Source organism: Schistosoma haematobium, chromosome 1 (assembly GCF_000699445.3).
Source record: "Schistosoma haematobium chromosome 1, whole genome shotgun sequence".
NCBI classification, from domain to species: domain Eukaryota; kingdom Metazoa; phylum Platyhelminthes; class Trematoda; order Strigeidida; family Schistosomatidae; genus Schistosoma; species Schistosoma haematobium.
This window is the reverse complement of record NC_067196.1, coordinates 74,238,424-74,255,808: the sequence shown is the minus strand read 5'-3', so window position 1 is coordinate 74,255,808 and position 17,385 is coordinate 74,238,424. Positions and strand designations below refer to the sequence as shown.

At 34.8% G+C, this 17,385-nt stretch overlaps 1 protein-coding gene across 2 annotated transcripts; it reads left to right on the top strand.

Annotated features, from left to right (window-relative positions):
* Positions 1-538: 538 nt before the first annotated feature.
* On the top strand, positions 539-17,032 carry MS3_00002100 (uncharacterized protein; the record flags this gene model as incomplete). Of its 2 annotated transcripts, none has more annotated exons than XM_012939791.3 (5): positions 539-784; positions 5,423-6,316; positions 8,850-9,084; positions 12,096-12,259; positions 15,333-15,548. In XM_012939791.3, the coding sequence occupies exons 1-5, from the start codon at positions 647-649 to the stop codon at positions 15,546-15,548; spliced, it is 1,647 nt and encodes a 548-aa protein (XP_012795245.1). In that variant the 5' UTR covers positions 539-646. The 2 variants fall into 2 exon arrangements, with proteins under 2 accessions (XP_012795245.1, XP_051075125.1); XM_051209665.1 differs by lacking the exon at positions 539-784 and having other exon boundaries at positions 1,732-6,049; positions 6,088-6,316; positions 15,333-17,032.
* Between the last annotated feature and the right edge of the window lie 353 nt (positions 17,033-17,385).

Here is a 17,385-nt window from a genome sequence, read left to right as displayed (position 1 = left end):
AAGTAGAAATTTAAAGATATGGTTGTAAGGAAGAGTGGTACTGATTCACACTCAAATAGTTGGATCCTAGTGACATAATATTGTCCGCGTCAACATCGAATATTTGAAAAAATACATTCGTTGAGTATTTTGCCGCCGTGATCGCTTCACTTTCCAAGCGTTTCGAAGTTAGGCAAAAATGAACACTATCGTATCTTTAATCCCTAATATACCTAGGTTCATACCTGGAGGTATTGGCAATCCATTGATACTGGACACGGAAGCTCGTTAAGCGATGGTTTCTTTTACTCCGTCCACGAATATTTGAGCTTTTTTCAAACCCCAGATATAGATTGCTATTAATATTTTAAAACCCTACTACGATTTTAATACTTGAATGCATGAGTCGATGTAAGGTAGACCACCATTGAAAACCTGGAATCAGTGGACGGTCGTTTTATACTAATATTATGGTACAGTTTACATAGACTCATGAATGTAGCTAATAAAATTACTGCAATCTCCACGAAGCCAATTCTGATCATAATTAAATTTCTAACAACAATTGGGAGTTGAATGCTAACCTTAAGTAAAAGCGCCACAGCTAATGGATAGCGGTTCAATGATACTAGAATGCTTCCGATGTGAACAATGAGGGTCTCTGTCGATGGACAAAAAGAGTAGAAGTAACTTTGACACCTGGAGTTCCAGAATGGTTGTTGGGGTTGAGTTTAGGTGCAAAGTAAAAGTTCCCACCATCACTAACCTGCCAACTTTAAATGAAATTTCGTCATCGGCTTTTGAGGTATTGCTTTTGTTTACGTTCTCTTGAAATGACTGTTGTTTCACTTACTTACTTTGTACACAATCTGGAAGAGCTTTTTAAAACTTCACTCCTCAATGACTTCTGTTTTGATACGTAATGGTGTAAACGTTAGCTATATAGCTATAGCTTTATTTACGACTGTCCATTCAGCTGTTATTATTTTAGTATATAGTCTCTATGTATATTGTTATTTGGGAAACGTTAGGGAGTCCCACCGATTGGTTTTCGCTTTCAGTTTTATTCATTCGGCTTGAAAATTTTAAAAGCAAAATTAGGCATAGACGCACTAAGACTTGTGTATCCTTATCCCAAAAGACTCAGTCGAAAAACGTGTCTTTCAGTTTACCGATAACTTTCACATTCTAAATCTCTTTCAACTTCAGTAGCATCCTTGTCTAATAAGTCTGCTCTGTAGTATACTGGTTTATCTTGTCACTTCACCACAAATTGAGACAAATATATATGTATAGTCGAATACTTCTGTTGGAACCCGCTTCCAATTCCAATAAAGCTTTTAAGGTTATCTACAATATCCCATCAAATTTGTCACATGGTTTACGAGTGCGCCTTATGCGCATTGCGGAAGCCATCGCAATCCATGTTCACAAACCTGACCTTTGCATTCAAAAGAGATTCGTACAACCACTTTCTCTGCCTTGGCCATCACTATAAGGTTTCCTTCATAAGAACTATTTTTCATACTTCTTCCGCTTGTTTTTTTTTTAAATTTTTGTAATTTTTCTGTTGCTTTTGAACTTTATAACTTCTCAACATTCATCACTTGATTCTTACGTAACTACTATTCTATTGACCATCAATTAAAAGTTCCGTTCCTTCTCTTTTTCATATATTACGCAACGTAGCAACTTCTTGATTTAATAATTACTTTGAATATTAATAATCCTCTTCCAATTACTCAATGTTAATTTAAATGCCATTATGTAATTATTATATAACGTATCCACTCGATGAGTACAATATCATTATTGTAAATCATATATATATATTAGTGTAGAGCCATGATGAAAAACTAATTGAAAAGAAATTTCTTCGCTCAATTCGTCCCTTATTTACCAAATTCCAATTTGACTAAAAAAGGGAAAAGATCTATCTTAGACATTGCTTTATTTCTGACTAGTCGTTAACAATGATTTTGTTACATTTTCTCATGTTTCCTGGGCATTACCTGCAATATTCGTGCAAATGGGATTACAAATATTTTGCAAAACATCTGTAACTTGTTGGTAATTCCTCTAAATATGTTGGGTGACAAGAATAAATGCTTTTACACCACTGGTCAATTTATAATGTTCTCGACTGATTTTCAGGAATTGATCTCTTTGCAGGAGGGACACCTATCGACTTGGAATGCACAGATGACATAGTCCTGCATGGTGAAAACGCTGATAAAATGCAGGGTCTTTTGATAGCACTCAGCAACAGTGAGAGGGTGTTTAGAATGCGCTTTTCCCCTTCTAAATGCAAATTATTGCTTCAGGACTGGCCTACATCAACACCTAAACTAAATATAGGGGGTAAAGTAGTTGAACGTGTCAACAACTTCACTTAACTTGGAAGTCCGACCAGCCTTAGTCAGTTGGTGCTTGACGAAATCTCTTCACGGATTCAAAAAACTCATTTGGCTTTTGCCATCTTACGTCACTTATGGCGATCCCGACCGTTGCTGCTACCTTGATGTGGTGGTCGGGCTTGCCTATCGTAATGAACCAATCGAGCTATGCTGTCTGGATCAATCGTTCCTCAAGGTCCTACCACGCCAGACAGATCGATTGAAGAGCGGTAAAATTAAAATTAGCAAACCCAATGTTCGAGAACAGAGTCGTACTGCTGATTGTATAGAGCTATGACGGCGTCAAGGTGTTTCCTTCAGGCAACCAGCATAACATCAATGCTCCCTTCCAACAAGAAAGGGCGGGGTTAGAAAAGATCGACACTGAGAATGCACACCTCGCCTTATCCCACGGATATCCGTCTCCGACCGTAAGGTCCCAACAAGTACGGATCTAACACGAAAGTTACTCACAAAATGGTCGTGTGTGACCGACCTCTAGCACTTGTCTCTTGGGCACTGCGGTCACACTCTCAGGTCACTAAGACCACCCCTAACCCGATTTCGTTTTCAGGTACCCCTACAATAACTTCAACGGTGTGGGCAGCCGGGAAGTGATGAGTGCCCTTATACCTCTAACAGCACTCAAGATCACTGTACTACCACCTATGGCGATGGCAAGGAATGCGTCTATCAACTAAGTGATGGGTGTACTATGTAGCAGTTTGTTCTGTCCTACTTTACGACTCTGAAACGTGGCCATTAAGAGTAGAGGATACTCGTAAGTTATTTGTATTTGATCACAGATTTCTCGTAAATATTACCAGCATCTCGTAAGTAATCGCAAAGTTAGATGCAGGGTATTAGGGAATGATGGTAAATCAGTTGATAAGGTTGTGAATCTTCATCGACTGAGATGGTTGGGCCACGTGTTACATGTGCCTGGACACCGATTACCACGGCGTGCAATGGTGACTAGTGTTAGGGACGGTTGAAAGAAAGTTAGGGGCATCCAAACCAAACCTTAGCATCAGTGCTTGAAGTCACTAACTTCTGGTCTGAGCAATGTTGGTAGATGAAGACTACTTGATTGGGGTCCGCGTGACTATCGTAACCAAATGGTTGGAGACTCTGGGTGACATGGCACAGAATCGATCACAGTGGCGTCGGTGTATATACTCTCTGTCTTCCCTTAAACTATGAGATTAAACTTGCTTTATATTTTTCTTTTTACCAACTAATTCTTTCTTCCTGTACTATATCCTCATATGCAATCTTTTATATATTACTGCCATTGAAGTAACTACTATGAATTTGGTGTTCATCTTTTTGTGCTAATGAGGTGTGGCAACTTGGACCGATGCATATATGTGCCTGGTCCTACGTTGTAGCTGACTGACTGGCCGATTTTGAGCGATGTTGCTTCATATTTTTATTATTTATTATTTATTTGGACACATAGATATTGGTACAGGAAGACACCGAATACATATGCGCCACACAAATCTCATTTGATTTGTGCGAGGGCTGTGCTGCTGTCCGGGTGCCCAAACCGAAGCAGGTGGTTTTCTTAGGGGGCCAAACCCGGAGCCTTCGACCTACAGGTCTGATCCACAAGGCAGTGTAGCATCGTAAGGAGATGCAGTCCCATGGTAGCCGGTGATCAACGATTGGTTCATACGCCATTTGTTCACTCAGGATACTGGAGCCCATGTGCACCATTGGTTTGGAATCAGGGTTTTCCAACTCCCCTAGGTGAACTCTCCATATCCACCAACTCGGTTAAGGCGCCGGATATTCGCTTTACGTCCTCTCAATTTCGTAAACAACATCCCCGCTACGAGAAGGCAGTGAGTACGACTTCCCTAGCAAAGGCTATATATGCGTGGCCATGTGAGAGCATTTCGAGAGAGTAAGCAGACTCTCCCCACTCTCGATCGTACTAGGGTATTTGGGGGCTACTTTCCGACTCGATTTTCAGATTTATGTTGACGGAATATTTGGTTAAAATTGAGTAGCTGACTTTTAATCAGATCAAAAGGAGTTCAGCAACTTCACGTTAACTCCAGCTTGCAAACATCTAGCTGTACGATAAGAAGAAACCAAGAGGAAAATCATCATACTAGTGAGGACGTGACGAAAAACAAGCACGATGTAATGGGGTGTTATGAGGCGAATAGTATGAATGCATCCATCCAGATGGTCAATTTCGGACCTTTTATGTGAGATCTTCAACTAATATTCTATGTTATTCGCTTCAATCAGCCAAGTTCTATCTTTTTTTACTGATCGAGTCAACTAGCTTCACTATTAGAGTTACTCAGTATCGTCCGGGAATATTTGTTTAGGCAATTGAGAGACAACTATTTCCAACCAGAAGAATGCAAACTGTAGATGCTTTTACGTTTTTACTCGCGTTCCAGTAACCGCCTGTAGCGGCTTTTTGTCTTTTCATCGGAACGCCTTAATACATTTGAATTTTTTAATTCATCATCAATTATGTGTATCAGGACTATTCAGGTCATTATGGACTAACTTCCTCAGTTGATTTTTACGTTGACAGGGACCATAAAACCCTAACCTAATCAAAAAACAAATTGATATGGTCTACAAGCAACCAGTACTCATTTTAAAAGGAACAGTTGTTGTAACAATGTATTGGAAGCTTTCGTTGTCTACCGAAATCCGGTAAAATTCGAATTTATGGAGTTTGGGTTCTGTCTCGTCAGCTAATTTATTCAACCTTCGAATAGTCAGCGTGGAACTCTTTCGTTTTACTGCGGCTCGACCAATCAAATATTTTTTTATCGATAATCATTCTTTTTAAAATCATGTCATGTAAGGAAGTCGCTCATATTTGTTATTTTAGATCAGTTAATTATCTAAAGACTAGTGAAACCAAGTAGGTCGTAATATATAGTTCTTCAAATTCTATCTTTTCTTGTCTAGATTTGTGTAATTGCATTATTTTGTGATTAACACCTAATGTTATTTTTGACCTGGTTTTTTAATTGTATCCTAACGTTTTTGTTGCATTTTACTTGTAGTATGACTTTTTACACGAAAAGCAAGTTATTGCTGATTATGATGAGTATTTCAACGCAAAGAAAAATTTGGATGAAACACTTTCTACATCAGTGTATGGAATTCCACCAGATCAGTCTAATCCATTACAGGAAAGCAATAAAAAGGGCATTGAATTACCACGCAGTTTTCATTTCTCTGATCCTCAGTCACGTTCTTCAAATAATTCGTGTCCAGCTTCAGTTATCGGAACACCTCCACCTGCTGCTAGTCATCTTGTTTCCGGGAAAATTTTGGAACCTAGCATAATAGATAGTGGAGCTTCTAGCCAATTATGTAAATCAGAACAGATGAAGGTTTCGGATAATAACCCTGAATGTTCTAGTTCAGAGTTAATTCATATGAAACCAGGCTCTTCTACTAGTTCCACAATTTGCACATACTTAAAAGATTTTGATATCCAACCTGACGACCCATTCACGATGACTGAACTTAAAACAATAAATGAACTTGAGGAACTTAAGGAAATTTTAATGCATGACTCCATTTCTAGTTCCTGTCAACCACAACCTTATCATTCGACAACCAAGGATATAATAAGTAATCATAGTGAAGGTTCATCTGTCACCAACTCTTCGAATACTCACTCCGTAAATTCAGAAAAATTGAGTTATCCTCCTTTCCCTAGTTCAAAAAACAAACACGAAACTTGCAAATTTCCTGAAGCAGCTAATTCATTTCAAAACAATTTTTGTTTCGTAAGTAATCATATAAGTGATCATCAAGTTCAAACACGTGCACAAGATGTAGCTATCTCAAATGGATTTCATAATTCATCTGGATTTGGTAATGCACCGACAAAGTTTACAAATTTGTCTAAGCCATTTGTAAATTCCTGTGTTCCATATAGCATAAAGGTAAGCATCCCATTTTTCCTATGGTTTTTCTATTGATCTAACTTCACTTGTCAAGTCAAATCAACCACATGTAAATGTATTTAGGTGTGAACCGTACATATTGTGTGACTTGTAACGATAATACCTGACTGCACAAATTTCGGTATATCTAATCTGAAACGAAGAGTTTCAGGAACACGAGATATCTTTTTCATGGTTGCTGTAAATTTGTAAACACCCATAACCAAAGCACTAGTGGGATAGATCTAGATCATTATGAATTCTCCTTCACTAATCTCGTCATGTTGTAGTTAGTTCATATATTAGTGGCACACTATGCGAGATTAAAGTGAAAATAAACAGATATCTCATACCAACTGCAAATGTTTTGGTAGGGCTTTACATAGTGTTTATTGTTTAGGGGAGCGATCGAGAGAATCTTTTCGTTGGTATTCGTGAGTTTACCTACAGTCGCAAGGGTAGCCATGCTTTAGGATTTCTCTCCTAATCAGGAAGTTACCACTGTTGTATTTAGATCTTAACATATATCCTGTAGTTGTATATAGAAATAATTTACCAGATAGTAAACATGATAGGGCTTTAAGCCTTCGTTCTTATTTGGTTCTGTCAATAAAAATGAATTAAAACTTATGTTAGCGGGACATAGACTGGATTAAAGCATGCTCAATGCACGATTTCTCTGGTGCACGCTGATTGGCTAATTCTTAACCAATCAGCACTGGTCGATAGTTGGAGAATACTCTAGAATCTTCTCATGTAAAAACTATAAATATACTAACGTTTTCTCTATTGTGCTTCTTACTTGCATCTTACTTCCATCTAACCTTGTTATTTGAAATATAATCTCTTTCCTGTTCAACCGTGTTCTGATTTGAGGACTTGTCGAGTGAATCGGTGTCCGAGAATACTAAGCAATAGGAATAGCTGGGGTCATAACCGTAAGAAAGAGATTATAACAACTTACATTTGAAATCAATAGTATTTGAGATCTGAGTACTCAAACCCGTACTTGGTAAATAAGTTGCATTCATTTATTCTATATAGCAAATTATGTAAAACAAATTTATTTATATATAAAGCGAAATTGAGGCGACATTAGGCGAAGATAAATTGGTGAAAATAGTTGAATAATTGTGTCATTAGTTGTGAACGTGAAAAATAACTACTTCTTTCGTGTATCTTTATTGATGTTCATCGTATATTCTACCAGCATTCGTCTGAGAAAATCTATTACATCACCTTACTAGAGCCCTAAATATAACCATATGACCATATCTATTCTTTAGTGGCCTTTCAGTGTTAATATAACTTAATTATACCATTGACTGATTTCAGATACTTCGACCGACATTTTCAGAATGCGTGACCCAAGACATTTCCCGTTCTTCCGGGCAACCTAAAATTTCTGTTTTAGGCATTTTGCTACTAGCCATTTAGCTGATATCAGACATGCAAACTTGATAGCGACCAAATGTTTGGAATGTTTAACAACAGAAAGTAGTGTAGTTTTCGGTGTCGATTTTTTTTGCTGCCTGAGAACATTTGCATGTGTCTCGGTTAGTTGGAAATCAGGTAACTTTTGCTGTGGATATAGAAGTTTTATTTAACTCCCGTTAACACACAGTGTCAGTGTAATTTACGCAGTGATTCCCTTTCTGCAAGTTCAGCATTTGTATGTCATGAGGTTTGACGAATATCGAACAAGTCGTTTATGTTTGTTGAAAAAATTTGTTGACAGCTCTTTACGACTGTAGTAACTCCCTCAGACTAGTAAATTAGTTCATTCTTTCAACCACTTTACTCTTAGTTCATTAATCTGTTAACCATTTATGCCACATTATACATATATATACTTATATACGTTGTAGCTGACATAATACTTAAGAGAAGTACAAGACTTGTACTAAACATTTTCAGATTTTTGTTCAGGAGTCATGCTTTGGTTCAGTTTCCTAGCGAAATACACTTATTTTGTCTAAAAAAAACCTTCCTCACACATTCCAACCATCGACCGACAAAAATTTCAATAAAATTTTTTACTTAGTTAACTACTTAATCATTTCTAATGAAATATCGGTACCCTCTCATTTCTCTCTACATTCAGTTTCGTTCATACATATGTACTTCATGCTTTTCCTCATAGATAATTGGTGAGCAAATATGTTGCCAACATGTTTTATGAATAAGAATAATTTTAGGCCAGACTAAATAATATTGGTCTACTACGTAAATGTATTTTTTCTATTTTTATTTATTCTTTCGAATGAATATCAAGCATATTTTTGGAATGATATCTTATAATAATTAATCAGTCACCTCCAGCTGTACATACTAGTTTAATAAAACAGAGATATAATTGGCATATAGTTTATTTTTGGGTCACAATTTACACGTAATTTCAAGAAAATTAAATATCCCATATATTCTTGTAAATAACTTTTAAGTACTATATACAATTCCTTTGATATATATATATATATATATATATATATATATATATCAACAAGTGTTGTTTTTCGATGATTAATTTTAGTCGATTGCCTTCACCAATCAACCCCAAGCCTTCGGTAGTATCGTTGAACAAAACGGTCTTATAAATACTGAAAAATGTCAAGACATGTTTAAAATCTCCACTACTGGTATAAGAACACCTGATCCACATCATTCTCAAATAAAGCTTTTAGAAAGTTTGTTGTCGTGGGCAACAAATTGTGGTTTTTCTCATTCTCATACTCGTCGTCTCTTAGAATTAGGACTACAGAAAAGAGGTAATTCATGATGTCAGTTTTTTAAAAAGAAGAATATATAACTGATTTGATTTATCTTATTTTATCTCTAGCTAGATTTAATGTGCATGTGACCAAAGTATTATAATTCACTGAATAATTATCATATACATATTTTCCACATACACATAGTAGCTTGTATGTTTATCTATTGTGTTAAGATTTGATATTTTTTTATTTAGCATCTACTCACTTAAAGTAAAATTAATGAGGTTCATTTCATATCCTGTAAACATTATTGTTTTTGGTGTTTAAGTGAGTGTAATAAGTGTATATAAATTTTTCTATAATGTCAGTTGAATGGTTTATTATTTCAAATTTTACTTGACTTAGTTCTCTTTTCAACTACAATAGCTAATATTGATATAGAATAAATGGAATGTGGCTAGCAGTGGAATCCAAGAAGTTCGTTCCATCGTATTTAGAACTCGTTGACCTGGTTTACGTGTATCTCGATGGGATGATCCAAATCACTTCAAATTGAGGTAAATAGCATACTCGTTGCACGACTGAGTGGCTCTCTGGACTCAGTAACCAAGTGAATAACGCAACGGTATTTAAAGCAAACGGTACTGGGTTCGAGTCCCGGAACGGTCATCAACTCTGTCATCTAGGTACATCTAGCTGATAAGTCCCAAACAGAGCGAGACGCGCGTCCTGGATCTCACTGCTAGCTACATTCCATCTATTCTATATCGGCTTGTATCATAATGAATACATCGAGGCAACCCGCATATGACGCCCATATACCAATCAGGACTGATCAAATATCAGTCGAAAATATAAACATCCGGATAGTCCAGACCATTTCAAATTGAATTAATCGGTAATATTTGTAATTCTGATGTGAATGTCTACTTTGTACTGTCCTAAGAGTTGTAATTTGGTCGGTAGGGGTTTCACTATCAATTTGCCTCCCCCTTAACTAGTTAATCTTCATGAGTAGTGTATTGACTTACTTTGACAGTGCACATATGTCACGTTTCAGTAAATTCTCATGATATGTGCTGTTTAGCTCACCAGCAATTTGTTATTATTTGACAACCCGTCTGCATCATTCCATACGTTAAGTGTGAAATCCACCTTAATGTGTAACACCAATAGTAACTGGGTTGTTGTTCCAGGTTTTTTTGACTAACTTCAATTCAATGAGATGGTGTTTATTGGTTTTAAATAGTGCTATCACAATCATTGCTTCCTAAACGGAGGCAGATGTCATTCCTAAGATTTCAAAACGATGCTTCATAAAAGTAACCAATCTGTTGTTTGTGTTGAACTCTAAAAGTTACCACCTTAGATTTGTCTTAGCATAGTTTCTTTTCCAAGCAGACATGGTAGTCAGGTAAGCTTGCACAAATCTGGCAAGTCTGTAGCCACGCACATTACTACATGCTTAAGTGGTTAGTCCTAAATTTTGGACGGAGAACTTATTCTAATTATTCCGATTATCATGTCACATATATTTGAGCTCTTCACTTATATGTAATGTTGATTATTTTTTTAAATTTATGTGCTCATCATAGTATTTATGATTTTATTTGCTTCTTGAATTTCTTTTGTGCTTATAAAAATGAAACTACCTTATTATTCGCATGGCCGGTCTATTACTGAGCTCCAAATCTCTACGTTCGCTGGATCTTTCAGTGGATGTTTGCCGTTCAATATTAGCATGTCCAAAATATACGTTAAGATGAATACAATTCGTGTTCTACTTTTGTTATCTACGTTGTGTCAAAGTGACTTATCAACAGAATCTAGACGTAGTAAATAGGATATGCATTTCGTCAGCGTCGATTTCGTTTAATCATACTTAAGTCAGACGACCACTGAACGCTTTAAAGTCACTTTCAAACATTTTAGTAGGCATTCGGCTGAAATAAATCTTTTCGATACTCGAAGAGCTAAATTCATTAAACAATTAGCGACTTTCGAATATCATTACATTACAATTAGTTATAATGTCTTTAGGTCCTGATAATGCTTATTTTGTCAAATTATTTTAATGTATTGCTATTTTACGGAGTTTGGATGAGTCTAATTTAACCAATGAATTTTCATATCAGTTCATTTATGGGTCTTTTAGGCTCAGTTTGTTTGTTTTGCTTTAGCGCTTCAATAATAATTCTTATAAGAATATTGTTGTATCCACAGATTTTTGTCAATTGGATATAACGTCGTGTTTAAATTATGTCTATCGAATTTTTATATTTATATGGGAGTGGTATGTAATTACAGCTTCACTGAACCACTATAAGTAAAAATATCGATAAACTTGTATTAAACGAGTCTGAATTATACCGATCCGTTGAAATATAACTGGAAAAATTCAAATTAATTTTATACTGCTGATGATAGTCTTCAACAGGCTTCAAAACTTCCCAGAGCATCTTATTTTTAATATCCTTAACCAAAAAACTCAACAGTTTTCGTACCCATGTGACGCACAAATTAATACACTGACAGATCATACAAGTTCACCTTGACCAAGAATAAATTGACATTAATATTTCAAGACCTATTATAATTTTGAATGTACTAAAAGTATTCTCTATTGTTTCCTTCGTATTATTTAAACTTGTTAATTTAAGTCAGTTATTTATTTACTCTGAAGAAGTGACTTACATTAAGTCATGAAACGTTAGAAATACTGTTTTTCTACTGATTGGGATATGACAAATAATATATTTATTACTAACTTTTTAAAGAAATCAGAAAAATGTCATACGTGAACAAAGAAATCTACTTAAAAGTTGTTCTATTGATTTCATCTTTTTTTTACTTTAAACACTTTACATTGTACTATATGGGGTGCTAATTAGTTTAAACTTGTGAATCAATCTTGAGTACTATAAAACCTATCTCATGTATGTATCAATCCATGTTGCCACATCATATCAGTAACTACGGTTAAGGATTGTATTTTGTGAATTTTGTTTCTTATCTTTTGTCAACTTAATGTGGATAAATACACATTGTTTCTTTTTTCATTTTAGCCTTTACATGTCAAAATCTTGAGCAGAACAAATTGATCTTGTTAAATCTTCTTCATACCTTCAACTCACTATTGACAACCTTCTCAACTAATCAAAATTCTCAGAAGCTTAGTGAACAATCAGCTCTTTTGATTACAGTTACACATCCTAATAATCTATTCAAGGTGAGAATTATTTAAAACTGTAACAAAAAATAATTGGGTTCATAAATTGTGGAAAATTAAATGTATCATAGACCAGTGAGTTGTTTGAAACGCGAAATTAAAATATAGTTTAAACGTTTCCGTAACATTTGATTTGTTCTTAAATTAAGAAAAATGTAGTTTCACACTGTCCGGCCAATAAATATTCGAACTTAGCTACCTATGGACGATTTTCGACCCTTCATGCTACTGAAAGTATCGAAGGTGTTCGATTTCTTGAACATCTTGCTCACCAGATGATTGTTAAAGATGACTGGATATCATCTGTGCGCACAATTCTAACGAAACACTGAGAGTTGAGAAATTTGTATTCCAGAGCCATCTCAAGGTTATTGAACTTAACTATAAGTTAAGTTGAACAGAACGTCGCCCCAACAAGATATGCTCTGTTCAAACTACGGTTGTTCTTATAATGAGTTATGATTCTGTAAATTTAACCCTAAGCTTTGGCATCTAAGGGCTTCCAAATATGTTTTGAATAGTGAAAACACACGGAGCAAACGTAGTACTACAGATGTTTAGTATCTTAAATTGAATAAGATTGATGTACTGTAGATTTTTCATAAAATATTCTTAGGAAAGTTCGCCTATTTAGTTGTCAAGAAAGTTGCTTCATTACAAAGAAATTATTAAAGTTATGGAGTTTAGGAAAATAAAAATCTAGTTAAACTATTTGAATTGTAATTGTGGTTTTGAGAAGAAAACAAAGTTGTAAGTCATATCGACCATGTAAATGTCAACCGCTCATTATCTGAGAGTGCAATAAATGATATTTTTCAAGTTTATATCGTTTTTTTCGCAGCTGAAATCACGGGTTGATCTGAGCTAGACCACCACTGAAAATCTAAAAGCACTAAACGGCTGTTTCGTCCTAGTGTTAGACTTTTCAACTATGAAAATACTACAATCTTCATAAGTCCCTCATACTTATATCGTTTTTGTTTTGTGTGAATGTGAAAAAGAAAAGCAAATGTGCTTGTTTACTGTTTAGTTGTAGCAGTCTGAGTTTTCGTTTTCATCAACTTAACCTCACCGATAAAGTCAACTACAAGTTTATAAGACCAAAAATGTAACATTATTAGAACCTATATTATTAACTAATATCGTGGAAGGAATCATTTCGCAAAATTTACGGAAGTACCAAGAGAATAGAAGGTTTAATCTGGGATATTAGCATTTTTGTCAATTTAATCTTACTAGTGCACATTATATTAAATGAATTGAGTAACAGTTTCAGAATATTCAAAGCACTTTTCACAGAGTATATAATTGGTTCAAATTTTCACTCAATATTGTCGTAGGAAGTGATGTAACTGGTGAAATAAAAAATATTACTGGATAGAGTGTTAAACATCAGCTGTAATGATAGATATAACTCAAGATAGTAGTTGCTCTTGAATGTTATAGGTTTTTATAGATAGGTTTCATTGTTTTCTTATGGGACTTATTTTTTCTTTAACGGGATTCATGTCTGGATTCCTAGTTTGCAGCTTTCTCGAAATTAGGAAGATTTGTTTAACTTTGTAACTGGGATCTAATCCCGATTGCTTTTTTGAGTAGTATTATCACAAAAGAAAAAAGGTTATATCCCACCTTTCTATCACTCCGATTGAAATTAACCGAGAAGTGTGAATAAAAATGTCTTTTTTAACTTCAATAAAATCAAGTTACCCTGTGATTCAAGGTAACAGTTTCATATCGTAAGGCTAGATATTTTAATTTTTACTAGACAATTGTTTTAGTCTGGTACATGTCCTTCCGGGAATATTTTAATTTGTTGTAATAGGTTCAAAAGACCTCAGCTTTTATGGCGAACGTATTTAACGTAAACCATCAATTCTTGCTCCTATAATTGATTCGTCTCATGATGACAGCGTGATTTATCTTTGTCATAAAATTTACCGTTTCAATAGCACGTGATGGTGACATTTTTAACTATACCCATTAAATCCACTAACAATTATCATATAAAGTCAGTAGATAAAATCTTGGTTTTGAAAGATATATTGATGGAACAACTTTTTTATTGCATAACATTTTTCAAGGACTCAGTGTGTAAAATGAAATTCGACAGCAGTTGAGTGATATAATATAGAATTCCGTCATTACATGATTCAGGTTTTCTTGGCTGCCCGAAAGGTAACGGTCGACTATTTATTATCCTTATGGGTTTCGATCTTGATATTACACAGATGTAACCATCATTACTCATTTGGGATTTTTTCTAATTGCTCAATAATCTGGATTAACTGTCCCTCATTATACTCATATTCCTACCTAGAATCTCTGGAGGAAGCAACCGTAATGGCTTAGTTGTAACCTCTTTCATTGCAATACAGCATTAAGGTTTGGATTTCTGAGACATTATCACTTCCCTCACGATCACAGATGTGCTTTACTGATAAGTGTGAAATACATATCCAGGGTTTTCTATGTATTGATTTCAAGACAGAAAGTGATGATTATCAGCTTGAAATTACAAGGAATAAAATATTGGTAGAGCTTCGTTCTGTAAGCTGAATGGTTTATTTGTAAAGCGTCCTCTGTTTTTCTACACAATATAATCAGGAAAAACATCAGACAGATGTAAAGTATTCGAATTTCTCCATCTATGGTTGATGATTTGTTCTTCAACCTTGATCCTGAGTAGTTATTTCTAACCATTAACATGTCGTCTTCATATTTATTTTGACTGTACAGACTTGGAAAATAAGTCATTTCTATTTGGAGGATAATCTCATATGTTGTTTCTTATTCGTACTATATGTTTAAAAACATTTGTCGGAAGTGCAGGTTTAAAACCTGACGGCTTTCTAATTAAAACTTAGATTCTGTCATGTATATGTTTCATATATTTTTACCTACTTCACATAGTTTGATCCAGAGCTGTTCTAGTAATGATCGCATCGTTTAATTATGGAACAGGCTCATAGCCTTAGTATATTCATCTCCAATTAATTTCAAAAGTATTTTTAAATTGCTACATCGTACCTGCATAAAATAATTATGTCTTTATACTTCTTGTTTACTCTAGGCACAACAACTGGCTCGACTAGTTATTTATCTAGAACAGAGAGGATTCTCACAAGATATGATCTATCGCTACATACAAAATCCTCATTCCATGGAAAACGAAGAAGTGGCCAAATTTCTCAACGATTTAACGACACCTGCCAGTACTGTTTATCAAGTCAGTCCTATGAATTTTCCATCATCAAAATCACTTAGCATGAAATACCCAGAAAAATGATTGTGAAGACGATGGAAAGTATTCTTTCACTTTCTGATGTTCATTGTTTTCAATGAAATTTTTCTAATATCAGTCGTATACTGTACTACTAAAGCTGTGATCACTAAAGCTTTTCAGATTATTTAACAGCCAAACATTTCATTTTCTTCCATATAATATTTGTACTACTTTCGTATTATATTCCCATTATGTTTGCAGATAATAAATAGTAATGGTATATGAAGAACGGATCGTGCCAACCAATTTTTTTTATCAGTTTGACTTGACCTTTTCTCAGGTTTGTGTCGAATTCACAGTAATCAAAACTAAGAGGCTCTGTGTGTTCACTCATTTTCTCTATTACATATATGAAATCTTTTGTAATTAACTCATAACTAACTACCATCTGGCAGTTGTTTGATATTTTCTTTTAAGAATTATTGTATGTATACATATATAAGGTATATGTAGTTTCTATTTTTAAATAATTCACAGATGTTTATTTTCAAGAATAAACTTATTCAAACATTTCCTAAAATATCCTTCCTCAAAGAATTTCATGGACGCATTTTTCGTTTGTTTCTGTGAAGCATTTATTCTACTGACATGTAGATAGCATTAGATGTAATACTCTTCTTGGATTGACAATTATTTAGTATAGTGGATTTGCGGTGAGTGTGAAAAGTTTTACAGTTTAATATACTACTAGGGAGTCGCATACCACGATGAAACGGCCTTCTAGGTTTACAATAGTTGTCTAAGATCAGTTCATGGTTTAAAATGTGAAAATCATTTATTTCTCAGAGCTTTTGATCATGTTTCCAGAACTGAGTGGAGCATATAAATGTAATTTTCGTTGTCTACCGGGATTTGACACTGACATAATGTTAGGTCCTGATAAAAACTATTACGTCAATTGAAGCTTCCAGTTGGCTTCCAATACTTGTGAATGAAGGATTGATTAAACGATTATGGTATTAACAGTTCTGTTCCTGGCACACAGTTCAAAAATTAACCGCTAAGGCAAGTGTACGAAAAACTCGATATCCATCTAAAGTTACTTGGAATATTACAACTCATTGCACATAGTAACGAAGGCATGACCTTCAGGCATACAGAAAATTAATTAACTAACTGTAGTAACAGCCAATCAAGAGACGACAAAGGTCATGCGAAAAATCGGGTTACAGAAGGAACACTCGTGTTTATCGCTATTACTGAAGATTCACCATTATTTACTAAAGCTGAGCAGCTTTTTAATTGTCTTAGCGCATACTTGTCCTCGATTCCTGTCTTAATTCTTTTAGGACGGGTATCTAGTTAAAAAGTTTTGCGTCACTAACTGAAAAGAGCTGCGAAAATCCTTCGGCAATGCCGAAATGTCATCCTCCTATTATTAAAATTATCGCAATAATTAAAAGCAAATGGAACCGTGGTTTTTCTTGTGTTGGGCCTTCTACAATACAAAGAATTAGTTCTTGACTGGATCGACTAAAATACCGGATAACTTCTTTACATAAGTTAATGTGTTGTTATGCATTCTAAAATACATGAAATCAATGATTTGTGGATGAGATATCGATTTCGGACGTAGATCCGAATGTCACAAAAGTGAACAGTTGTGCAACTAACGATAATTTGAAGATTAGCATTCGCTATTCTTCCCTTCTTAAGGCCATTTTAACACATACTAGTCACCACTATCTCCAATCATTATTCCTCTTGACAATATGTCACAATATTCATTTGTTCACCTTTGTAGACATTTTTTCAATATGTATCAGTAATGAAGTCTTCCCATGGAATCTCCTCTAAACATTTGGTAATGAGTATTTTGCAAAGAAAACATTAATTAGCA